The sequence below is a fragment of the Cebidichthys violaceus genome, unplaced genomic scaffold (genome assembly GCF_023349555.1).
Source record: "Cebidichthys violaceus isolate CVI_PGR_0920_01 unplaced genomic scaffold, fCebVio1.0.p SCAF_12, whole genome shotgun sequence".
In the NCBI taxonomy this organism is placed as follows: domain Eukaryota; kingdom Metazoa; phylum Chordata; class Actinopteri; order Perciformes; family Stichaeidae; genus Cebidichthys; species Cebidichthys violaceus.
This window is the reverse complement of record NW_027176285.1, coordinates 15,588,510-15,613,235: the sequence shown is the minus strand read 5'-3', so window position 1 is coordinate 15,613,235 and position 24,726 is coordinate 15,588,510. Positions and strand designations below refer to the sequence as shown.

The following is a 24,726-nucleotide window of genomic DNA, read 5'->3' as shown; positions in this document are numbered from 1 at the left end:
CCCGATCCTCAGTCTTGTCTAAAACTAAGCTACACTGACCATTTATGGAGATTTGGTGATGAAGTGTGTGTGAGGAGGAGTGAGGTGAAGCCTATTTTTCAGCGTTTGAGTGGAATGCACGCTCAGATGTTTCCTTGGCTTCTTGCTGCTTGGCTCGCTTCATGATTAGACTTTTGCAGACGGGTTCAGACTTCCACTGCCTCCCTTTGACAGTCTACCCAACCCCCATTCCCAGATGTATGCTGTTCTGAGCCTGCAGCACAATGATGCACAGTCAACTTCGCACGCACACACACACACACACACACACACACACACACACACACACAGACACACAGAGACGTATGAAGGCCTCCCTTCATTTTAACAATAACCATCCACAGGATCCTGTTCTGCTATGTAAACATGTTGTCCCAAATCATTTTTCATACTTTATTTTCTCATCATTGAATAAAATAAATACGTGAATTTAATTATAAGTCAGAGACTAAACTGTTTTGATGAAACTTTTTCAATATTTGTTGTTCAGTTATTTTCCTGTTCATTAAAATATATATTTTTTTTATTAATCATCTGCAGCAAATCACGGCTCTGAAGAAGGAGAACTTCAACCTGAAGCTGCGCATCTACTTCATGGAGGAGCGCATGCAGCAGAAATGTGACGACTCCACTGAGGACATTTTCAAAACGGTGATGTATTCACTTTCTTCTGCAAAGATGTGCATTCAACTCTTTTTGTCTTTGTCATGCATGGCGGTCAGTGTGACTCGGTGTTTCCTACCGTCACTCACTGAGATCACTGACAACAACAGCTGGATTTGGTTCAACCAAAAGCCCACATTTATGATCCTAGAACAGCTGTCTTGTCTTTTCGTTGTTTTGTTTCTTTTTTACGAGGGAGGTGTAAGAACAATGGAATCTCCTGCTGGTGTTTCTTCTCTTCTTCTTCTCTTCTTTTCTATTTTGTTGAGGGGTGACGTGTCATGTAAGAATTGTATCTTTTTGGACACACTCCAGGTCAGGATAATCCTGGAGATTTATTCATTTGGTGATATTAGCAATGCAACCATCAGGGATTATGATTTATAGGAATCTCTTGAATATATGGCCGCTGTTTTGTGCTAGTGTTTTCCAGATGGAGCCGGGCAGTATATCAATATTATCTTGATATCTTGAGTTGAGACTAGATATCGTCTTAGATTTTGGATAAGCATTGTCTTATCCTGGTTTTTAAAGGCTGTATTACAGTAAAGTGATGTCATTTTTTACATCTGTTCTATTTTTTGCCTTTAACCACTTAGTAATCATATCCACATTACTGATCATTATCTAGCAATAATCTCATAGTGTAAATATTTTGTGAAAGCACATAAATAGTTACACTTCAAGCTTTATTTTATATATTTTCTTTATATTTTTGTCAGTGTTTTTTTTTCTGTGTATCAGTAAAAACCTACAGTATCACCAAGATATTGATATTAAGGTATTTAGTCAGAGATTCTGTGATATTTGATTTTCTCCAGATGTGCTATAACGGGCTGAATGTTGTCTGTTTATAGAACATTGAGCTGAAGGTGGAGCTGGAGTCCATGAAGCGAGACCTGGCAGAGAAACAGGAGCTACTTGTGTCCGCATCGTGAGTATCCTTCCCTACAGAGTCCCACCGTTGTGAAGTCCAGTGTCGGCTAAATTCAGACAAACACAAGATCTTAGTCGGCAGGAAGATGTCTTGGAAGCCCAGTGGTGAAAATGTATCAAAGCTTTGAACTAATCATCTTCTTCAGGAAAGCGTTGGAGAGTCTGGCTGGTCGAGAAGCAGGAGAGCCTCAGCGCGTGAGAGAGCAAGCTCACAGAGAGATGGATGCACTTCGAGAGGCCTTCAACAAGAGAATAACTGAGGTAGAACAGGTGAGTCTAAACTCTTTACTTTCCTTTACTCCCTGAGAGCAGTCGTTTTCTGTTTCCTCCCCCCTAGGTCTTACTGTTTCACTTGTTGTTTTTTTTGTTGCCTCAATTTCAGTCTCTGCGAACAGCCGAGGAAGAGGTTGACAAGATGGCAGCCATCGCTGAGCAGGAGAAGCTTAAGAATATTAACATGGAAAAGAAGCTCCAAGCCCTGGGTCCTCTGAGCACCTTTAACCCTGTCCCTGTCCCCAGCCCAGTCCAAGACCTGCAGCAGGCCCTGCAGGAGAAGGACAAGTAGGGACACATTAGATAAGACGACACATGGATATGTTTTTTATCTGTATTGGGGTCTAAATGTTTCCAATGTTGTTGTTTTTTTTGCCTCACCAGTATCATTGAGCAGCTCAAGATCACACTAAAGAACCAAGAAGCTTTGATCCATCAGAAGAAAAGTGCAGATCAAGAGACGGATGCACCGTCAGCCGACCGTGTTAAACAGCTGTCTGATCTCATTGCCAAGAAAGATCAGGAACTTGAGGTAAAACTTTCATATGTTGCTAAAAATATGTAATTTTGGAGCTTTCATGCTGTAATGATACCAAAATGTATCGAATGATTTTAATTTAACAGAGTTACAAAATGTTTTTAGTCATTTGTTGCCATGTTTTGAGAGTACATACAGTATGTAATGACACTATTGTGCACTACTTGCAATATTAAAAGGCATTTGAATGACTCTTGACTGTCTGTTTCCCAGGCGCTGAGGGACGAGCTGCACAGAGAGAAGGACAAAACAACACCGGGCGATCAGGTTGGTGTTATCCGTGCTTTTCAGATCTTTTGTCGTCGATTCTGTCTTGCCCACCGTGAGACTTTTTACGTCATCCTTTCATATGCGGCTTCCAGTAATAGCTTTTGGTTTGAGGCAAAACTAACTCCTTTAAAATGTGACGAGCCATTGAAACTCAAGCACTCTCCCAGACCAGCAGATGAACACAGGCCGTGTTCTCTGTGTTAAGGCGCTCTCAACTTCAGAGAATTGTCTGCGTTCTTCTGTTGAACCACAGGAAATGTACTTTGCCGTGTTTTATGACTCGCTTTTTTTCTCCCTCTGTGTGCCTCCTGGTGTGGTTTCATTTCTGTCCCCTGCTTCAGTAAAGAGGAGGAGCACTCTGGTTTGTTGTTGTAGTCTTGAGGCTTTAATGAGTTGTCTAATGTTGGTTTCACAGGAAGCTCTCATCACTATAAGTTATTGGTGAAGGAAGGAGTTTGTGTAGTAGTTACTGCTGGTGCTCTTTGGTCATCGCTTGTTTTGTTTCTTTCTCAATTTCCGATGATGCTTTAAATGACAGCAAACCTTTATTAGAGGTATTCCCCGTGAATAATTCTCTTATCCATATCCTCTATGAAAAGCTAAATGCTTGTATCTTCTGTGGGTTTGGTGACTAAATATGATGCATATCCTTAACATCAGACGTGAACCCTGTTGATTGGGCTGACAGAGAACCGTTAGTTGGACAGGCTCCATGGCTCCTCGTCTGGACTCGGGCAACGGTGTTAAGACTGGATTACCATGCTGTCTGGAGAGTTTGTCTGAGAGTTATTTATGTCCATCCTTTATTTAAGAGGGAAAATGGCGCAACATGTCAGTGCTGTAAAACGAATGTGCTGCATCATGTGTAGCAAAAATATTTTTTAAAGATTGGGGACAATGTGTCTACCGGGGATGTCTTTGAGTGGCCTCTCCTGGATAGAGGTGTAATGGAATGTGATTCTTAATCTCAAAGCGGATTTCTAGATGCACCGTCAGGCAGGATAGAGTCTATAGGAGTGATTGGCTGCTTCCATATTCTCAAGTCCCCTGGAGAAGCACCTGTATGGGGTCGATCTTCATCCCGGATCTGGTATCTAGGAGGAGGTTTTCTAGAGATGGTCTGACACCGGCCGTGACACAGATCAGTGCAGCAGTCCTGGAGGATTTGATCTGATTGAATGCGTGGGGGAGAGTGGAATAGAGGCGGGAGCAGGGATTATCGAGGGCTTAGGGCTTACGCTGCTCTGCACTCAGTCATTCTCCTCTGTGCTTCTCTTGCTGATGGAGTGAGAGAAAATGATAGATGGCTATTCCATGCTTGGCAGGCTGAAGACCGTTAAGTCACAGTTTGTGCTCCAGTGAGAGGCCTTCTGGACTCGTTCTAAGTCGGTGAATCTGGAATGTAAAGATCTGAGGGGCCATGCGGGACCCGTGTCGTATATGTGGCGTTCGTCTGGTGGGAAGCCAGTGTCGCTGGATCTTCAGCTCAACGCCACAAAGGAAGCTACAAGTCATCTTGTCCCACGTGCTCGGCAGGGAGGTGACCCGCGATGGTCAGGGAGAGTTCCTCTGTGGGAAGTGTGTGTTCCAGCTGGAGAAGGTGGTGCACTGTGACGTCAACATCGGCCAGCTGCAGGACAAACACAACAGTCAGATTCAGAAGATGCAGGCGGAGAAGGACCACCTGATCCAGTGCATCATCCACATCTACAACAAAAACAACCCAAGCCTGTACAAGAGTTACGTGGAGAGCAACAGCTGCAAGACTCCGCTCAGGTCCTCTGGGGCGGGCAGTCCTGATGATGAGGCCGTGTGTGAGCTGGCCTCTGAAAGACAGCCGTTTAGGGAGAGTGGAAGTGGTCTCGTGGAGAATCGCATGAGACGGTGCGTGAGTCTGGATCGAATTGTTAGTAAAGGGGCTTATCTAGGGCGGCCGAGCCTCCGGGGCAGCAGGCTGGGCTCAGCGGCAGGACTCGATGGCTCTATGAAGAACTTCGGTCTCCGAGGAACGCGCCACACTTCGCAGAGCATGTACCTCGACCTGGTCCAACGGAAGGGCACTCTGCCTAGACCTGGAATCAAAGGTCGCTCCACATCCCTGCAGTCCCTCAATAGAGACTTGTCCTCCGACACCCCTCCAGGCCCTCCACCCAAACCAAAACTCAGAGAGCCCAAGGTGTTTGTCGCAAGACATGGTGCCATCGATGACCTAGAAGGAAAGGCTCAGGCCAGAGCGCTGCTCCGCAGTTCCTCAAGTCAGCCCTCTGTGATCTCTGACCTGATCCAGCTCCTGCGCTGCCTCTCCAAGCAACAAGTCTCTGCCCCCGCAGGGAGCCACATCCCCGTCCTGAAGAGGTTAAATACAGGCCCTCTCAACCCCCGAGCCAAGCACAGACACAGAGAGGCAAAATGGAAGTCTCTGCATGATCTTACAGAGGAATTTGATGATGAATACAACTCTGTCAGAGTGGTGAAGGTAGTTCATTTCAGTGATCCTAGCTGGGCAGAATGTTATTGTACTGGCAATGATCAGGGACAGACCGCAGCTTTGCTGCTTAATATTGCTTTTGTTAATACTCGTTCTCTTTCGTTTTCTGGATTTGCAGAGTGAGGTTAGGCGAGTGGAGACCTGCAATAAGCAGCTGACTGAGGAGCTCACGCAGATCAAAAGCACCAATGAAAACCTAACTAAAACACTGGAGGAAACCCAGAGTCAAAACAAGGTACATGGAGAGGACAGTTAGCTCTTTTGACTGTTTTTTTTTTTAATTAGATTGAGAGGTTTCTTTGTGTAACATCACTTCTTTGTGTAAACAGACCCTGTCAGGGAAGTTGGAGGAGAAGGAGAATGAACTCAACTCTGAGAAGAAAAATGCTCTAAAGCGAGACAAAACTATCCAAGGGCTTACTCAGGTCTTCAAAGAAAAGGAAAAGCAGGTAAGGCTTATACTGCTACTAACACAATTCATATTATCACGGGTGTCATAAAAAAGACAGTTATCAACAAGCCTTAAACTATCTGCGCTCTCACTATTCTGTCTTGTTCTTGGTTGCACAGATTGCAGAGCTGTGTCATGAGATTGAGGACAGGGACGACGCTTTGGCCAAGGCTAGAGAGGCAGCGCACAAGGCCCAGCTGCAGAAATACCAGGCAAGTCCTGCACTGTTTATAGAGAGCCAACCCCTTGACTTTATATGAGAATGTTAATGGCTCCTTGTTCTGTGTGTGCACATTATACTAAAGAAGTAGTCTTAGTAGACCTCATTGATGAATTCATCCCTCAGGGAGTAGAGGAGCACCAAAATCTATTAATGGCAAAGCAAACAGAGCTTGCCCAGCTCCAGGGGGATCATCATGCCAAGGTGCTTGAAGCCCAAAAGCTACAGCGTGGCCTGGACAGGAAGGAGCAAGAGCTGGCTGACTTGCAGCAGGCGAAGGACCAGCTGGAGGTGGAACTAGAGGACCTGCAACAGCAGAAGAAGAGAGGAGACAAGGCCCTGAATGTAAGACAGTGATTGTCTAGTAAATACACTTGTGTTATTGTCTGTAGAACGAAGCCATCGGGCATTTTAAATCCTCCTTTCTGTTTTCTGTCACCATTCAAATACTCCCCCCCCCCCCTCCAGGATCTTAACAATCAGCTCAAAAAGCTGAGCGGTGAGATCGGAGACAGGGAGAGTGCTCTAGAGCAGCAGTACCAGGAGCTGCTGGATCAGACCAAGAGAAAACTGCAGACCCACGAGGTCACCATCCAGCGGCTCACATCCACTCTGGCCGATAAAGAGCAGCAGCTGCAGGTGACACAAAGACATCGAGCACATACACACGGATTCATTCAGATACAGTGGAGTGATGTCTACCTGTGCTTTGTTTACATGGATGGGTGGACCATCCATGTAGCTCTGCATGTATGCATAGATATATATTTTTGTTCCATTGAAGATATGCAGGTAGTTGCTTTGACATTGTTGTTTTGTCTGTGTTCATCAGGATTACATAAACATGGTCAGAGACTTTGAGCAGAGCAAAAGTCCAGCAGGAAACGACAATGTGCTTTCCAAGCTGCGGCACAGGCTGAAGGAAAAGGAGAAGGCCCTGGAGGTAAGCATTCCTTCTGTGTTCTCTTCTCACCACAGTGACTGTAACTCGCTTCTGACATTGTTCCGTTTGCTCTCTCGCAGCAAGCGCTGGATGAGAAGTTTGCTGCCATTGAGGAGAAAGACAATGAGATTCACCAGCTGCAGCTGTCTCTTAGAGAGAAGGAGAGAGACCTGGAGAGGCTCAACAACTTGCTCTCCCACAACGAGGAAACCATCAACGTAAGAAGGGGAAAAATATCAGAAACTGAGGCCAGACATTTGCCGTTTCCAGTAATCAGTAATGAAATTGTTTTGGAAGGTTGGACTTCAATCCGAGGTATTTCTCTCTGCTCATTCCTCTCCTTCCAGAGCTTTGACAGTCTGATCAAGGAGAAGGATGTGGAGCTGCAGCATCTTGTAAACACACTGAAGAACCTGCAGAGAGCTAAGCAAGAAGTAGAAGATAACTTGAACAGATCACTGAGGGAGAAGGACTCCATCATTAGCCAGCTGCAGCTCTCCCTGGAGGGCAAGGCGAAGGATATGGAGGTTAGTTGCTGTATTTTCACCATTCTGACCCATGAACTTTACACGTACAAACACCTTTCCTCAGATGCTTCTGCGGTAGTTTTGTTTCTAAATCTGTCAACCTTTTTTTTGTAGGAAATGTCCGAATCAATGCTGAGCCAGTCGCAGACTCACACGCGTGACCTGGCTGAACAGATGGGCCAGAGGTTAAAGGTCACGGAGGCTATGCTGGCTGAGGCTGTGAAGGCCAGAGAACGGCTGGTTGCTGACAATGAGAGCGCTGTGGAAGGACTGCTGGCTACAATCAGCAGCAAGGACCAGCTCATCAAGGTCAACATATTAATTATTATGAAGTAAAAAATACATTTTAGAAACACAATATAAAGACATACAATGTGCATTTTATTCACATTGACAGCTCTACCAAAAAGCCATTTGTATGAACATATGTGCTCGTTAACTTCATCGCTTCCTTCTTTCATCTCTCCAGGAGTCTGCAGAGCACTACAACCGCATGCTGTCTGAGCGCACCCAGGAGATTCAGCAACTGAAGAAGCAGCTGTCTGACAGGCAGCAGCAGCTTGTCACCGCTGAGAAGCAAAGCTCCACAACAGCCCAGGAGGGTTATTTAGAGACGGCGGAGCTCCGAGCCCTTCTTGCCGAGAAAGACAGCATCATCAATGTAAGTTCCTCCGGGAGGAACGCAGTCACTCAGCTGTAAAATGTGCTCGACTTAGAGGCCTAACAAGGAGAGGAAACTCCCAAGGAGAATAACACCAATAATACTCATTTCCTCCTCTCTGTCTTTTACATTTTTGACGGCGTTTAAGGTGACAGTTGTACATGTTCGAGCTAACTTGTCGTCTTTGTAAATGTGCAGAAGCTTCTGCAGCGTGGTCAGGAGAGGGACCAGTTTCTGTCCGAGATGAGGCAGAAAGAGGAGCCCGATCACGTCCTGGAGCTCAGACAAACTATCCAGATCATGCAGCACAAGATGGACGAGAAGGAAGGTGAGGCCTTTACAGGTTTTAAACGCTCTCCCTGGACATCACAATATCGATCCCACAATTGATTGTATTTTTGTCTGCGCTGAAGCTGAGCTGTCCCGGAGGAGCAGTGAGGATAATGCGGAGAATATTCTGACCTCCAAGAAGACAGTCGTCATCTTGAAAAAGGAGCTAGCACAGAAAACCGAGGCCCTGAATAGAGCACTGAAGAGGGAGAATGAACTGAAGGTCAGTTGGTTATAAACATTCTACTTTGTCAGTAACCAGGACGCTTGTGTGCGATCCTTTACTTTATTCTCTCTATGCGCAGATTTCTTTGGGGGAGCTACAGTCATTGCTATCCGAACTGGAGGGTCGCAACGAAGGTCAGGCTGCTAACATTGAGTCTCTGACTTCCACTCTGAAGACCAAAGATGAGATCATCGATGTAAGGGCTCCCCGATTCTCACACAGCAGCTTTTGGAGAAGGAGCTTTTCTCCTGAATACAATGAACGCAGCAGCCTCTCGTCTTAGCGGTTCTCATGTTGTGTTTTATGTGAGCAGGTTCTGCACCAGCGCCTCGGTCAGAGAGGGGACAGTCGGGCCGATCATACCCAGGATCAGGTCATTGGCTCTGGCATGGAGAGATCACTCCCAGGCCTCCCTCAGAGAGAGAGAACCATAATCGGCGGAGATAGCCAGCAAGAAGTAAACTAAACGCGTTACCAACGTTTCTGCTGAATGAAATACAAGAAAACATGTTTTACACACATTAAGACCATCGTCCCTTTCTTTTTCTGTCTCCCTCAAGGCTTTGCCAAACCTTGTAGCCTTGCAACAGGAACACGATGCTCTGAACAAAGCGCTGAGGGCCGAACAGCAGCTCTACTCCAGCCTGGTCCGGACCGTAAAGGAGCAGGACAGGTAGGGCTGACGGTCGCCGTCACAAAGACGTCGTTGCGATTAGCAAAAAAGGAAAAGATTATTCTGAGTAGCTTGCTCTCTTTGCAGCGCCCAGCGTCTCCATGCTCTGCAGCTGGAGCTGACGGCAGTGCAGCTCCTCAGGCAGCAGCTGGAGGACGGCATCAAAGCTAACGAGGAGCTAAGGGACGACTTGGAGAGAGAGGCGCACAGAGCCAAACTCGGAGAAGGTGCGGTGCAAACACGCTGGGTGGCAAACGACGAGGGTAACTAAATAAACCGAAAGAGCATGTTTGTCATTTAAGGTTTTTTTTTTTTTTAGAAGAGTTAGGAAACTAAAGCACATGGAGGCAAATAACAAGGTAAAGCAATAATGCTGAGAATTTTTAGTTAGTATGATCTTGTTTTTTATCAATTAAGACCTCACTATATGATTTTATAAAGATATAATTCCATTGAAAGATGATCTATTATCATGTTGAATTACTGCCCAGCCCTGAACACACCTGTCTCCTCTAATAATATCTCCCGCTGACTAATCTACATCCCCACTTCTTAATCTGTCACTGTATTCAGCATGAACACCGGCTCCTTCTGCTCCTCTTCTTTATGTTCACTGTTCTTTACATCATCACCTCCTCATCTGCATGTTTTGTCCATAATAGACACAGCTTCCTGTTTTCTCTATCGCTCTTTAAATGTACTCGCTTCACACTGTTTCTCGGCTTGTCTGTCCTTTCATAAATATATATATCTGTGAATAAAGGCTTCTGTTGGCCGATCATCCTGTCTGTCACTTTCGACTCGCTGTCTGCTTGTTTTCACTGTCTCATTAAAGCGTTGTTGTCTGTTGATTGCATCATCTCTCTAACAGCCCTCTGTTTATTAACCAAACCCATCCAAACATCTGTCGCATGCGTTGGATTTCATTGCATAAGCATGTCATTATATAACAACCTTCAAGCGTGCTATTAAAGGTTGATTTAGAATCACGCGTTATTATTCCTGCTGCTCCGCTGAAATAGATTCTGATAAAGAATCCTACGTTTATCATCTCATGACGTCACGCAGTTGTAGTTCAGCACAGATCACGACGCAGCTTAGACTAATTAAACGTGTCACCGGGTCTAAGCCAAATCACTTGAGCAACTGTCCACATGCATGTGTCTGCATGTCAAGTGCATGCCCCCCCCCCCGAAGAGAGCCAGGTGTATAAATAGGTCAGCTGTAAGTAACAGGCTCAGATGTAGCTGCAGTAATTACCACTGAGAGAGAATCTCCATATTTCTTTTTTTTGTTTTATATTCATTATAATACACAGTACACAGTTTTTATTTATTTATTTAATTGCATGACATTTAGTATTAGTGTTTCAATCATCAAAGGTTAGATTTTGCACAGGTTCAAATGGCCGTGAAGTAAGAATTTTCAAATTCTATTTTTGGGCTTTTAATTTTTCTCTAAAGCTGCGTGACATCATACGTAAAATACGTGCCTCCTACCTGTGCATGTCAGTGTTTTTATAGCTATGAAAATCACTTTCACATAAGATCACACAAAGTCTCAGCTACCAGCAGAGCAGCAGGGGAATCATTGTCAAACGATGTTAGAAAGGTTCTGACGTAGAGCACTTACCTACGCAGAAATATACTGTGTGTGTGTGTGTGTGTGTGTGTGTGTGTGTGTGTGTGTGTGTGTGTGTGTGTGTGTGTGTGTGTGTGTGTGTGTGTGTGTGTGTGTGTGTGTGTGTGTGTGTGTGTGTGTGTGTGTATGTATATATAACCCTCTGTGTATCTGTTCAGGTATGGACCTGATTGACCCTAAAGAACTGCAGAGCATGAGACATCAGCTTGAAGATGCACAGCGCTGGAACGCCTCTCTGCAGGCTCGCTTAGGAGCCATTCAGAACCGTGGAGGAGGGGTTGGTGGAGCTAATGATGGCGGTAAGATTAGAAAAAAAATACTCTTACTCTCTTATTGCAGAGCTTTGGTCGATGGGAGTCTTTCACGTGACTCAAATATGTTTCAGGTGACACTTTGAGTTTCATCGGAGACCAGACTTCCTACATGAGCATCTGTGTAGCAGACGGGCAGGATGACAGCCTGTCTCTACTTTCTACAGAGGAGCTCAGGCAGAAGGTGAGGTCTTTTTCCAACTTGTGAATATAACAGTAGATTTTAGCTGGTTGGCAAAACATGACAAGCAGGAAGACAATCGTGCAGATTGGAATAAAGGAGTCTTGTTTGGGCCCTAGGTGCTGGAGCTGCAGGATCGTGTCAACAGATTGCAGACCGTAAACGACGAGCTGCAGAACCGGCCGTCGCTGATGGAGAGGTCGGATCGCGACGCTTACGACAACGAAGGCAAAGACGTGGGCGGCAGCAGCCCCTCGAAACAGGTTAGAGTCCGCAAACGACAGCTGCAAATGGAGGGAGTTGTACTTGAAGCTGAGGCGCCAACGTTTATTTCCAAAATGGCACCTTTCTGTCATTGATCAGCAGATGTTTGCACAGTATGTCCACAGATCCTCGATGAATCGTGTCTGAGTCACTGTCTAACACCCACCTATATTAGCTCCTTCCTAACCTTAGAACCTACATCTTAACCTTTGCTCTGTCTAGCCTGTTACTAATGTCTGTGTGTTTCTTGTCTTTAGTAGAAGATCCTCTTTTTCTCCTTCACCTTTCCTAATCAGTCCCTGTTTCTTTCTTTGTTTGTTTTCTTTATCTCTGTGTCCCATGAAATGCTCTCTCTTTGCCATGCCACATTAGACACGTCATACCATTCTGCTGTTGCTTTTCAGTGTTTTTATGAATTCTGTTCCCACATTAAGTTTTCTTTTACCGAGCCATGTGTGTCATACTCGCCTCCATCCCATTACTCTAGCAGCTTGAGGAGACGCAGCCTGTGGCTCACAGTAACAGGATGCAGGAGAAAGAGAGCCAGACAGACGTCCAACTAGGACAGGTATGAAACAAATGAATAGCTTTTGAAATGCAATGTTAAAACTATGGGGAATTCCCTTTTTCACGTAACTTCAACCAATATATCTAAACTACCATTTTTTTAGATGGTGTCTGGAAAGCTGTTGGCTGATATAAGTATGGACAGCGGCCTTTGCCAGAGTAGAGAGCATGCTCAGTCTGGCAACAACACCTTGGACACTGAAGAGAAAGATTCTAGGCAGAGGGACACGGACGTCACGGCACTTAAATCCCTGCTCACTCATTGTGGGGCCACATCAGTCTTGCACCTTAGGTGAGCCTTTTCTTTAGCGGTGTCCGGATACTTCTCCTTGTTTTCACTCTCAGAATCAATCAGTCGCTCGAACACTAAACTAATCAGATTGCCCTCATTGCAGAGAGGAATTGCTCGGACTTAGATCAGAAAATGCGGAGCTGCGAGGTCTCCTGAAGGAACAGAAATCTACGGAGTGTAAAGAGAAAGAGAGCACGGACGCCTCGGGGAACAGCAGCGACGGACAGGCTGATTTGAAAAGGAGTCTGGAAACACTGCAGGCCGAGTCACACGGTCAGCCTGCGGTCATCAATCTGTCGAAGGACAAGGGAGAGAAGGCCTCTGTGGAGGTGACGGATGGGGAGAACCCTGTCAGCTCCGCAGAGGGGATGGAGAGTCCACAAACTAAAGGCCAGTCACACAGCAAGAGTACAAAGCCGCATGTTACAAGGCATGGGGTAAGTGTTGTATTGAGTGTGAAGAAATGCTTCCTGCATCAAGTCTAATTGTCAGTGTCTTCAATATCTGTTCCATTTGTTTCCATTGTAGGATGGTGCCAAATCTCGCCTCCCAGTGCCTGTGAGGCTGAGGGTGGAGGCTAGCAGCAGCAGCAGGCAGTCTGTGAGCTCTGACCATCTCAATACTGATGCACTTCATTTGGATGGTGTATATAGTTCAGACCAGCAGCTGCATGAAGACTCCACCACGTCACCCCAGCACAGCGCCTCCCCTTCATCCACTTCATCCACGCCCACATATGCACATCGTAGCGGCAGTCCAGTAGAGTCGGACAAGGGCTACGAAGAAGCCGGAACAACGCTGGATCGCGCCCAGGCCAACGCTGCCCTCTTCGCTCAGCTGGAGCTTCTCCACCAGGAGTGTCAGGAGAAAGAGACCTTGATCAACAAACTAAGTGAGCAGCTAGCTGATTGGGAAGAGCTCCGCGCTCAGCTCCAGGAGAAGGACCGGCTCAATCGCCAGTACGTGGAGGCCTTACAGGCTGCAGAATCCACCATCGCCTACTTGACTGCCTGCAGTCTGGACAGCCAGGGGCGATTCGGGTCGCACGCCAGTCCATGTACAGGTTCTGCCAGCAGATGCATGGAGCTGCAAAAGGCCCTACAGGAGAAGGAGGAGCGCAACAACCAGCTTATGGAGCTTCTGAACATGGCAGAGAAAGCACTCGCCTCCACCGACAGCCAAGAAAGGAGTACAGGAATCAGCGATTTATGTTTGAAGATAGAGACAGCCTTGCAGCAGGTGAACGCATCTTCAAATAGACAGAGCCCAAGAGGTGGTTTTGGAGACACAGAGGACTCGATGCAGGAGTTGCAACGACACACAGACTCTTTGCAGGAGGCACTGTGGCAGCAGAACAGGCTTAATGCAGAGCTGCAGGAGAAACTGAGGGCTGCAGATGCTGCTGATCGACATGGCAACAACAAGGACCAGGATGGTAAATGTTCCAGGCAGATGGCAGCAGAATCACTTCAGGAAAAGGAGTCTAAGGATCTAAGGATCATCACTGGTGGTTACGATAATGTCAGTTTAAATCAGGAGATGACCAAAGTTCTGATGGACTGCCTCGGTGCAGCAGAGTCTGCTGTGGCCTCTCTGGCAGCACACTGTACAAATACCGGCTCCTTGGCTTCTGGTAGATCCTCACAGACCAGTCCTGACTTTCAGATGAATTTAGACAAACTTCAGAGAGCCCTGCAAGAGAGGCGGGAGCTGGGAAACCCCACCCAGTCAACCACCAAATCCAGCAGCACTCATTCATCTGGAACGAACGGACAACTTCACCAAGAGCTCCACAGCAACCTCCGCCGCCTCTACAAGGTCTTCGGTGATCACCATCAGAGGATCTCTGATCTCCAGGCTTCCCTACAAGAAGAGAGGGGCCGCAGAGAGGAGAGCGAGGTCCACGGGACGGTGCAGGAAGCCGAGGGTTTACCACCAAGTGTCCAGGTTGAGCTGGAGACCCTCCACAAGGCACTGAGGGAGAAGAGGAAGGCGTGTAAAAGCCTGGAGGAGAAACTGGCCACTGCTCTTACCTCACCGGAAACTGCACGGAAAGGTAAAAGTTTACTTCTCTGCTTTCAAGCATTTTATTTGTTTATGAGCAAATTCAAATTTCTAATAATTTTAGTGATTCTGTAAAAGCATGAATGTGTTGTAGCTAAACCATTTTGTGAACCATGAACACCATAAAGGATCGAGACGAGATACTGTACAGATGATTCCTTCCTAACCCGACATATATATATATTGCCTCCAACGCCAGCTCTGGAGCAGGATGACAAAGGCGTGCAGGTGGATTTGCAGGACCTGGGTTACGAAACCGGTGGCAAGAGTGAGAACGATAGGGAAGAGAGCAGTAGCACAGGTAGACGGCTTTTAGACAGACGATGCATGTCTGTCTGCTGAGTGGACACTAATCTGAAATGTGGATCGATTCTCTCTATTTGTCTGCATGAGGAGTGAACAAAGGCGACTTTAACACACTGTTTGGGTCTCGTAACTACACTCTCTACTACTGGTCTGAACTTGGTATTTCTCTGCACTATTCCCAAATCTGAATGGACTGTCAATATGTCGCATTGACAAATTCTTGCATGTTTCCACTCTGACGTTTTGGGAATGTCTTTTTTTTCGAGCACTCATTAACCTTTCACTTGTAGTTCTTGTCTTATTTCACAGTCCGGCTGTATCTCACATGGTTTGTTTCCTCACATGGCACGATCACCTTTTTGTTTTCCACACCGTGTAACGTTTCCCTGTTCCTCCCGTTGATTGTTTCTGTGTACGTTGTGTTGCCAGATCTAGAGGTTGGCGTGAACCCTAGCTGCAGCGCCTCTAGCCTGCCGTCCCATCACGAGCAGGCCACCTTCTCCTCTACCGAAAACCTGGACTCCACCTCCAGCACCCCGTACCCGAATTCCCCAGCTCTCAGCTCAGCCAAGGTAAACAACTTACCCTTCGCTTAACGACTCCCCGAAACAATGATCATTCAATCATAGCTGAGCAAACGTTAACTAAGCATAAGAAGTCGGTCAAGCATTGGATTTCTCGACACGTTGAACAGTACATGACTGTAATAAGAGAGATGCTCCGTATTTACGTTAATTAACTAACTGCATGTCAACTTTGAACGCTCTCCTGTCTGTTTTCAGGTCAGTCTGAAAAGCCTGCAGGTCTATGACGAGTACGGCGTTTCTAAGGACCCGCTGCGGCTTCAGGGACAAGTCAGGGAGCTGAAGTTCCAGCTGGAGAACCAGACCAAACTCATGCTCCAAATGCAGAGTCTTCTGCGTAGGAACTCTCTCTCCAGTGACCTAGTCGCCAACGCCTCTGATCCCTCGACTGTCAAGGATCAAGACGGGACGCAGCGGGAGGACCGTAGCCCCGATAGGAGCTACAGAGGTGGGCAGCTAAGGGAGAACAAGGAGGGTGAGAACCAGGCGATGAATGATAGGACAAGCTCTCTGAATATGGAACTGGAAAGAGAAAGGACTCTGAACAGAAGCATGAGTGAACAGCTGCAGCAGACCCGCAGCCGCTCCGCATCACCTGCAAGGTCAACAGTCTCTCTCAATGCAAAGTCAATATTATACGAGTCATTTAGAAACATCTAATCTTGACTTTGTTTTTGTTTTTTTTACCCCTCGCTTGCCCCCATTCTGACGTCTCCACAGACTGGACTCTTTGGTGCAGTCGCAGGCCAGGGAGCTGTCGCAACTGAGACAGCAGATCAAGGAGAGCCGCAGGCTCGGAGCCCTGCAGCGACGGCAGCTCGATGAGCTGAGCAAGGCCTTCAAGGAGCTGCTGCGGGCCGGCAAGGTCGACTACTACATGGGGGAGGCGGTCAAAGAGCAGCTGGACAAGAGCCTGAGCATCCTGGACAGACTCGAAGGACGGCTGGACAAAGGTAGTGGCGCCGACGATCTTAAATTGCACCTGTTGTTTTTTTTGGGAAATATTGCAAATCACAACCACACTGCAGAAACGTAGATTTGATGTTTGATGTTTGATACAGCACTGTGCCAAAACGCACAAATCTCCACCCAACACACATGCAAATAACGGATGGAAATAGGCTTCTAGAAAGAGTCAGCAGCAGCAGAGCTGAGAGTGATGAACACAAGAGAGCAGCCATTCGTTACTGATTTTTACAGACTGGTCCTTGACAGCATCTTCTCCCTCTGTGCCAGGAGAGTCTCGTCTGGGTCATGAGGACGCGGTGGCCCTGGATCTGTCTCGGAGGTGCGTCTCAAACTCTCACACTGCACTTATTGTCAATGTCTCATTTCATTTGCTCTTATTTGTCACACGTTAGGTTACTGGGATAGTTTTTTTTGGGGTCATATTGTCCATGTTTGAGATTTGAGGGTTGTTTTCTGTGCTGTTTGTCTCATGACCCTTTTAAAGACACCACCCCCACCCCCCCCACACCTCCATCCAGCCAACAGCCAAATGCCTCTTGACCCCCAGGCGGTGTGTGTGTGTTGTTGGTTTTGAATAGTGTCCTGCTGTTGACCTAATTTTCTCATTGACAGCCGAAACATTAAGGTTACACTGCGCCCCAACTGGGTCACTGGGGTCTCTGAGACAGAAGAGGGGAACACACATTTAAATGTCAATGTTAATTTATGTGTGTATAATGCAGAAAGCTATTTAAGCTTAAAACATCAATATTTTGACATTTTTATTTCCTACCATTGACAGAAAAACAAATAACCAGAAAAGTGCAGTTTTTCCTTTTGTTTGATGGAGAACGATAGTAAAATCATTGCATCTGTGGTTTAAAAAATAGCTTTTCTATTTTGACTTGTTGTCGACTTTTCAACGACACCCTTGTATCATCGTATTAGAAATGAAAGTTGCTGGTAGCGACAGATGTTAATCTATGTTATTACTGGTGTGGAAGTCTCGGGGAGCCTCAGCAGGGATCACAGTCACTGAGAGATCCTCCTGACAGTCCGGCTAGAATCCAGCAGGAGATAGATAATCTGCGTCTGGAGCTAGAGGGCGAGAGAGAGCTGCTGCAGCAGCACGTCGGCCTCCTCGTCCAGCAGAACCTCACGCTGGCTGAGTGCACCAGGGAGCAGCTGGACCTGTGAGCGGGTTTGATCCAGACGGACAGCATGCCGTTTGCTGTGAACTCCATATTTTCCAGCTGTGTGTTTCTGCTGAAGTCCTCTGGGAACACCTCAAGTCTTCTTTGTCTAAGTCTCTTTTTCCGGGTGCTGTGTAATCATCTTCCCTGTTTTACATTGTTTTTGCTCTCCCACCGCCCAGCGAGATGATGTGATGATCAAATTCAGCTGTCAACATAACCCCTCCTCCTCCTCCCAGGTTGACGAAGGAGCTGCAGGAGAAGAACCGTCTGATCCAGAGTCTGCAGAGCCAGGTCAGAGGCGAAGGCCCCGGCAGCCAACACAGCTCCCACTCTGATCTGTGCCACTCAGACAGGACCTCCTCCTCCTGCCACAGCAGCCCGACCACGCAAAGTGGCGATCAAGCCGACAGTAAGCACAACGATCACATAAATCATTTCTTTGTGATTGGGCACAAAGGGCAAGACAAAGACGTAACTGTCACAGTTTGGTATATCATTGAGATTAGTTCTTGTCCACGGGCCGGGCCGGTCTAGTCGCAGCCTGTAACAGCACTTATTTTCCACTCGGATCCATTCTGGTGCAGTGAGGCGTCCCGCGGGACAAAGCTCGCGGGCCAAGGGCAGAGCAGGTGTCCACTTTCAATCCACCTCCACTTAAAGTTGCATTATTCAGAGCCAGCTATCCGGTTCAATCTGCAACTTGTGTTTCCCTGGAGAAAAGAGACAGTGAAGGCCATTACCGAGACGAGTGAAGCATGTGGATATGTGAGAGGGGCCTGTAGACCCAAACTCACATTTCCCTTACTGCTACAACCCTGAACCTGAACTAGTATTCATTTATGGATTTAATAATGAGTGTCAAAAAGTATGTTAAAAAATACCCTTTAGACCACATAAAAAAAGAATATATGTTTTCATTTTGAATCCATTTATCTGTTGTTGTCTCCCTGTGCATGTTTAGGCCAGAGACAGCCTTCTGATTGGACGGGATCGGACGTCCCTCCTGTAGGAGGAGCTCGGGAGGACGGTGCGTCCGCTCACAGGGACGCCGCCAGCAGACTGCAGGGCCTGCGGAGGGAGAACGGCCGACTACAGGATCAGCTGAGGGACAGCGAGGACCTCAACGCCACCCTGCGAAGTGAGCTGGACCTGCATCGCTCGATCATGGCCCAGACCAGCTCCCACCATCAGGAGCAGGATCACGAGCGGGACGGGTCAGGGCCTCGGACTCTGTCTCATAAAGGAGACGGAGACGTTGGCTCACAGAAGAAGGCTGCCGAACCGCCTCGCACGATGAACGCAGGTGAACATGTGGCACGGTGATGTCATCGGGTTTATATTGGCTTGGGTTTGGAGCATTTTACCAGAAAGCCTGTCTTCCAAACTAAACGTAGGGTCTGATGTTTTTGCAGTGCGAAACTAAATCCTCTTTAAGCGCCCCCCTTAAATTGAGCTTTGTGCACATGTGTCCGTCAGACTTGCTGGCAGAACATCTGCAGGAGATCCGCGTGTTGCGACAGCGCCTGGAAGAGAGCATCAACACCAACGACCGACTCAGGGAGCAGCTGGAGAAGAGACTAGCAGAGGTGGAGAAAGATCCAGGTACGCGCCTGAAATCATCTCTCTCTCCCTGTCAGTGTGACCTTTAGGGTTCATGGAGTACTGTATGCCAATAATGTGCTTGTAGAAAAATGTAAAATCTCTTATTTGTTGCCTGATGAGAGTGTTTGTGCGCATGTTCAGCAGCCACCAACATCTTCATCCATGGTAACGAGGAGCAGGGTCAGCTGGCCAATGAGGTGCGATTCCTCTGGGGACAAAACAAAGTCCTGAAGGACCAGCTCTGCCTGGTGTCTAAAGGTAAAAAAAACTGATTCACCTCAACCCATAATCACCAACACGTCTTTTCAGTCGGTAGACCAATAAAAAGAGAGAGACGATCATGATGCTCCGTCTTGGCTGCTGCTGTTTTGCCTCTGTGCTTAAAACCAGCTTTAACTTTACTAACTCTTACTAACTTTAAATTGTTTTTTGTTTTCCCCCAGACAAGCAGAAGGAGCGCGAGAAGCTTCGGGAGACTCTGGCCAGGCGGACGGCCAAACTGGAGCAGAGCAGGAGGGAGTGTGAAGCTCTAATGCAGGAGAACAACCAACTGCAGGAGAGGCTGGAGCACAGCGGCCAAGAACACTCCCAGCTGCAGGAGTCTGTGCACAGGTACACACACACACACACACACACACACACACACACACACACACACACGTCTAAACGTCTCCTCGCAGTACACACACACACTATCATTGCTTCTCTCCTTCATGCAACCCGAAACTACACAAGGCCACTAATCACCATTCTAAAGAGCCATTACTGTTGCCATTATTCCATACTAGTAGTATGACTGGGAAACATGATCTAATCGTTTGTCGGCTCATCCTTGAACGCGTGAATGCATGCATACCATAATGTCATAGTGTGACCTCCTGCCCTGTGCTCTCACTGACACAGACGAGTGACGCTGACACCTGAAACCTGGAGTCTGGTTTGCCGTCAGATCTCGTCTCCTCTCCCTTTCTTTACCTCTGACTCTTTATGAAGTGCACTTGACTAACATTAAAAAAGCTAATAAAGTTGTCCAGTAATAGATGCCACCATCATTGAAGCTGTTTCAGAGAGGTGTCGATTCAACTCACTAGTCCGCTCGTGGTTTGTGATTGTGTTGCGTCGTGCTCACTGTTTGCTCGCAGGTTGCAGTGTGAGGTGAAGCTACAGATGCAGCAGCTGTCTGACTCACAGCATCTTCTGCAGTCCCTGCGGGTGGAGCTGCAAGTTTATGAAAAGATCAAGACCGAAGCTCACAAACACAACGGTACTGCAGAAAGCAAAAGAGAATAAATAGACAGACTATATGTAGCATCAGTGCTACGTGACAGTCTGTCCTGGTTTGCTTCTGTTTCCTGGTGGTCTTCTGTAACGAGAGACTCATTCCTCCTCTTAGCAGAGTCCGGCGAGGCGACCCGGCAGCTCGTCTCTGGCCCTCCCTCTGGCGCCGTGGACCTGGGAGAGCTGCTGTCGGAGATCAGACACCTGAGGCTGCAGCTGGAGAGGAGCATCCAGACCAACACGGCGCTGCGACAGAGACTGGAGGAGCAGCTGCTCAGAGGACCCAACCGCTCGGAAACCATTAACATCAACTACCTGCTGTCCTCTCCAGGTAAACACGAGGCGCCGTCTCACACGCTACTTACCTGTGGCGGGTCAACAGAAGCATGTAAACAAGAACCCGCCAGGTCACATCAGTCTGGTTTTTACGTCCGTCTTAGATGAAGGAGGCAGGTCACCGGGTCGGGAAGGCAGCGATCCTCTCCGTCACTCATTTCAGAGTCACCACGAACACACCAGTGTGCTCCCTGGTCAGAAAACCTCATCGTGTTGAATCATATCAATGGATACGAGCCCTGATTGGCGTGGTTTAATGACAGTGTTTTATTTTGTCTCTTCAGATGAGAAATGTCGCGCTCACTCCGAGGTGGACGGCCGGTCGTTCAGCAGCAGCTCTGGTGACAGCGGCTCCAGCGCTCCCTCTCGCCTGGTGCCGGGCCACCGGATGTGGGCCAATCGCAGCGGACGGCACATTTTGGGTCTGATCGAGGACTACAACGCCCTCCGCAAGCAGATCTCAGAGGGGCGTAAACTGTCGCGCAGCATGGACAGACAACTGCAGGACGGTCTGCACGCGCTCCAACAGCAGGCCTCTGACAGCAAGGTGCCGATCACAACCGAGATGCTTTAGTTGCAGTTTGTGGCGTGTAAAACGAATGAAATGTATGAAATCGAAAGGTTTTTAATACCGCTCGTTTAACAACCAATAATTGTCGTTAATGCCATTATGTGTGCGTCTTCGTAGGCGATGGAACAGCAGCATCTGAAGAGCTTGTCGGGCAGCTTGAACACCATGCAGCACGTTTTAGAAGAGGCCGGTCGGATGCTCAAACTGGTTTGGAGAGTCTCTTTGCCAGCTGGTCACACGGCAGGGGACGCATTCAACAACCAGCAGGTGCACAGATCCACGTACACTGCATCTGCCTAATCCGGTTAAGTACCCACGGAGCCACGTCTTACTTTTTATCTTTTTATCCTCCCCAAAATCAGGATGAGCTGCTGAACAACGAGATCTCCCGACTGAAGAGCAGGCTGTCGCAGCAGGAGAGGATGCTGAGTGGAGCCGTTAAACGCCTCCGGACCACCAACCAGCTCAAGGAGGGAATGGAAAGAGTCATCATCGATCAGTGTAAGAGCATCTCATCTGACTGTGCTGTGACCTGGTGAAGAGGCCTCTTTACAAGGAGGCATCTCACTTTCAAATAACTGCAAAACGTCAAATATTGTCTGCTCCTCTAATGTGAGGATTTGCTACTTTTATAATTGTAAATTGAGAATAAACTGCGATCTGTGATTATTTAATGCAAGTTATTTGTCCCTTATCTAGTGTATCTCACCCACGGAGTGTTGAAGAAAGCCCGGGGCAATTTAGAGGTGAGTTTACCAAAAAAAAAAGAAAGACCTTCCCCGGATATTAAATGGCAAACTGTTCTTGTCCGTAGCGGTAAATCCTCCGTCTGTGAATCACTCTTCTTCTCCCTCTCATCCTCCGTGTGAACTTATGGTAGACAAATCACTGCACCCTCTTTGGCCCGAGAGGCCCGTCTGGAGGACCAGACGCAGGTCAGTGTGGTAGAGGCGCACGGGCTTTGAGAGCGGCCTGCTGCATGAGACCCCGATGATTTGGTTTTATCCGTTGCATGAAGTGCATACCTCAATATCATCGTGAGATACTCAGATTTGCCAGTTTATTGGGTTGGAAACAGTTATGTAATAAATGGATGAAGTTAAATTTAATACATTTTAAGACCTCATCTCTTCAAGTTCTAACCAGTTACATCAGCGATCTTGGAGCATATACTTGTATAACCAGTATTTGAACAAAAATCTTTGAACTTTGATAAAAGGTAGTATATGAAACTTTAAGCTTCGGGAGGTGATGTCATGTAACAGTTGTCCTAAATAGTTTTAATTAAGAGCCTTAATTGTTGCTAAATTGATTGTCACATTTTAATACCCTGCTAATAAACTGGAAATGTATCGTGTTGTGTTCAAGTGACTGTGTGGAAAAATCAGCATTGATGATGCATGATGAGCTTTTCCTACTTGAAAGAGGCATTTGGTTAAAGGAGTAGTTCAACATTTAGGAAAATGTGCTTCGTCTTGCCAAGACTTATGCTCTCATATCTGTCTGTTCAATACAAAGCTACAGCTAGGAGACTGAGCTCTGTTTTCTGTGTGTTATGCTAAGCTAACTGGCTCTTGGCTCTAGCTCGATATTAAACAGACCGGTATGAACTCTCAGAAAGAAAGCATTTCCAAAAATGTCAAACTATTCCTTTAAAACAAGATGTCAGACGCATGTGCTTGCAGGCGGTTGTAAAATGTCAGTATTTTCATCTTCTTTTTTTTTTATGCCTTTTAGCACAAACCGTCATCACGCATGTGTAAGGCCAGAAACGTAACGTGACTCGTTAGCGCCTGCCTGTTGTCGCTCTGCTGTTACAGTACCTGTGTTTTGTGTTTCAGGAGGTCCCCGTCAGTGGCCAGTAGGGGTCACTGCAGAGCCGCCGCCTGACCAGATACCTGTTCCTGTGACTCGAAGAAGTGCAGGCAGACACTCTGAATCCTCAGAGGACGTCTCTTTACACTGCGGCTGCTAAATGTGCTGCTGTTTGATAATGTAGCTGCCTAATGTCCGTCAGGCCTTATCCCGCCTTTCTGTCCTGCTGTAAAACTGTCACCTTACTCTCCTGATATCGAAGCCTTTTTGTACTACTGCACCTGACCTGCAAATAGTTTGATTTATTTTAGGTACTGAAGTTGTAAAAGTTCCTTTCTTTTAAAAGAAAATGCCTTTTGTAAATAGTAATTGCTGCAATTTAAATATTTTCCTTTATTGTTTTTATATTATGCATATAAGGACATAAAAGTGTATTTTATTACAGACGTATTGTTTTTACTTTTTTGTTTTCATCGGTCGGTTTATGTATTGGATGGTTCTGGACTTCTGTGTGTTCAGTGAATTATGTGCAAATGCAGTAAAGAAAAGAATTCAATGATGAAACCCAATTGTGGTCCAAGTTCCTTTATTAGCGCATACATTTGTTTTAAGTACAAATCTGAGCAGCTGCTTCTAAATGTGTTCATAAATAAGCAGAGATAAGAAAACAGCAAAGTTTTGATGTAATAATGAAGATAATTAAAGACATAATGCTACATTAAGTAGCATTATGAGGCTCACTCATCTTTATTAGATGTCCGAGGATAACATATCTAAAACGTATCGGGACAAACGAGGACATTTTTTATAGATTTGAATCCCTCTGAACAAAGACCTTACAAAAGATACTCCCACATTTCTACACCACGGCAGTGCTGGTCCAAGGTTTATTCTGATGAACTGTTCAATGTCCAGGTGGGAAACCCCCGTCTTGCAAGAGACATAGTCATAGTATAACATGTTAAAAAAGTCAAAGTATAGCATGTCAAAAACAATTTTTTCGACATGCTATACTATGACCGTTTTTCACTTTTTTCGACAAATTATACTATGACTGCTTTTGACATAATATACTATGACTGTTTTTCACTCTTTTCGACATGCTATACTATGACTGTTTTTTGACTTTTTTCGACATGCTATACTATGACCGTTTTTCACTTTTTTCGACAGGCTACTATGACTGCTTTCGACAGGCTATACTAAGACTGCTTTCGACAATATACGATGACTGTTTTTTGACTTTTTTTGACAGATTATACTATGACTGCTTTTGACATAATATACTATGACCGTTTTTCACTTTTTTCGACATGCCATACTATGACCGTTTTTCACTTTTTTCGACATGCCATACTATGACCGTTTTTCACTTTTTTCGACATGCCATACTATGACCGTTTTTCACTTTTTTCGACATGCTATACTATGACCATTTTTCACTTTTATCAACATGCTATACTATGACTGTTTTTCACTTTTTTCGACATGCTATACTATGACCGTTTTTCACTTTTTTCAACATGCTATGC

The 24,726-nt window shown here is 46.4% G+C and overlaps 1 protein-coding gene across 10 annotated transcripts in view; it reads left to right on the top strand.

Annotated features, from left to right (window-relative positions):
- The window catches only part of cdk5rap2 (CDK5 regulatory subunit associated protein 2), a 28,394-nt gene extending 4,631 nt beyond the window's left edge, over nucleotides 1-23,763 (top strand). For 3 of the 10 annotated variants that reach the window (XM_068706690.1, XM_068706695.1, XM_068706696.1), the window contains exons 4-51: nucleotides 580-690; nucleotides 1,560-1,636; nucleotides 1,785-1,908; nucleotides 2,021-2,199; nucleotides 2,296-2,443; nucleotides 2,663-2,716; nucleotides 5,326-5,442; nucleotides 5,537-5,656; nucleotides 5,778-5,870; nucleotides 6,005-6,223; nucleotides 6,347-6,517; nucleotides 6,711-6,821; nucleotides 6,902-7,039; nucleotides 7,169-7,348; nucleotides 7,463-7,657; nucleotides 7,818-8,009; nucleotides 8,208-8,337; nucleotides 8,423-8,562; nucleotides 8,645-8,761; nucleotides 8,879-9,022; nucleotides 9,126-9,238; nucleotides 9,326-9,501; nucleotides 11,038-11,178; nucleotides 11,265-11,374; nucleotides 11,491-11,634; nucleotides 12,123-12,203; nucleotides 12,307-12,494; nucleotides 12,598-12,931; nucleotides 13,023-14,550; nucleotides 14,758-14,859; nucleotides 15,294-15,436; nucleotides 15,647-16,050; nucleotides 16,169-16,401; nucleotides 16,685-16,736; nucleotides 17,829-18,001; nucleotides 18,554-18,895; nucleotides 19,069-19,194; nucleotides 19,336-19,452; nucleotides 19,638-19,806; nucleotides 20,337-20,458; nucleotides 20,588-20,803; nucleotides 20,913-21,002; nucleotides 21,093-21,355; nucleotides 21,497-21,646; nucleotides 21,742-21,880; nucleotides 22,079-22,125; nucleotides 22,260-22,314; nucleotides 23,221-23,763. In XM_068706690.1, the coding sequence (XP_068562791.1) occupies nucleotides 580-690; nucleotides 1,560-1,636; nucleotides 1,785-1,908; nucleotides 2,021-2,199; nucleotides 2,296-2,443; nucleotides 2,663-2,716; nucleotides 5,326-5,442; nucleotides 5,537-5,656; nucleotides 5,778-5,870; nucleotides 6,005-6,223; nucleotides 6,347-6,517; nucleotides 6,711-6,821; nucleotides 6,902-7,039; nucleotides 7,169-7,348; nucleotides 7,463-7,657; nucleotides 7,818-8,009; nucleotides 8,208-8,337; nucleotides 8,423-8,562; nucleotides 8,645-8,761; nucleotides 8,879-9,022; nucleotides 9,126-9,238; nucleotides 9,326-9,501; nucleotides 11,038-11,178; nucleotides 11,265-11,374; nucleotides 11,491-11,634; nucleotides 12,123-12,203; nucleotides 12,307-12,494; nucleotides 12,598-12,931; nucleotides 13,023-14,550; nucleotides 14,758-14,859; nucleotides 15,294-15,436; nucleotides 15,647-16,050; nucleotides 16,169-16,401; nucleotides 16,685-16,736; nucleotides 17,829-18,001; nucleotides 18,554-18,895; nucleotides 19,069-19,194; nucleotides 19,336-19,452; nucleotides 19,638-19,806; nucleotides 20,337-20,458; nucleotides 20,588-20,803; nucleotides 20,913-21,002; nucleotides 21,093-21,355; nucleotides 21,497-21,646; nucleotides 21,742-21,880; nucleotides 22,079-22,125; nucleotides 22,260-22,314; nucleotides 23,221-23,354 (8,652 nt within the window). In that variant the 3' untranslated portion in view covers nucleotides 23,355-23,763. The remainder of the gene's footprint in view (nucleotides 1-579; nucleotides 691-1,559; nucleotides 1,637-1,784; nucleotides 1,909-2,020; nucleotides 2,200-2,295; nucleotides 2,444-2,662; nucleotides 2,717-5,325; nucleotides 5,443-5,536; nucleotides 5,657-5,777; nucleotides 5,871-6,004; nucleotides 6,224-6,346; nucleotides 6,518-6,710; nucleotides 6,822-6,901; nucleotides 7,040-7,168; nucleotides 7,349-7,462; nucleotides 7,658-7,817; nucleotides 8,010-8,207; nucleotides 8,338-8,422; nucleotides 8,563-8,644; nucleotides 8,762-8,878; nucleotides 9,023-9,125; nucleotides 9,239-9,325; nucleotides 9,502-11,037; nucleotides 11,179-11,264; nucleotides 11,375-11,490; nucleotides 11,635-12,122; nucleotides 12,204-12,306; nucleotides 12,495-12,597; nucleotides 12,932-13,022; nucleotides 14,551-14,757; nucleotides 14,860-15,293; nucleotides 15,437-15,646; nucleotides 16,051-16,168; nucleotides 16,402-16,684; nucleotides 16,737-17,828; nucleotides 18,002-18,553; nucleotides 18,896-19,068; nucleotides 19,195-19,335; nucleotides 19,453-19,637; nucleotides 19,807-20,336; nucleotides 20,459-20,587; nucleotides 20,804-20,912; nucleotides 21,003-21,092; nucleotides 21,356-21,496; nucleotides 21,647-21,741; nucleotides 21,881-22,078; nucleotides 22,126-22,259; nucleotides 22,315-23,220) is intronic. The other 7 variants (XM_068706694.1, XM_068706691.1, XM_068706693.1 and 4 more) reach the window with 7 other exon arrangements.
- Nucleotides 23,764-24,726: the final 963 nt, after the last annotated feature.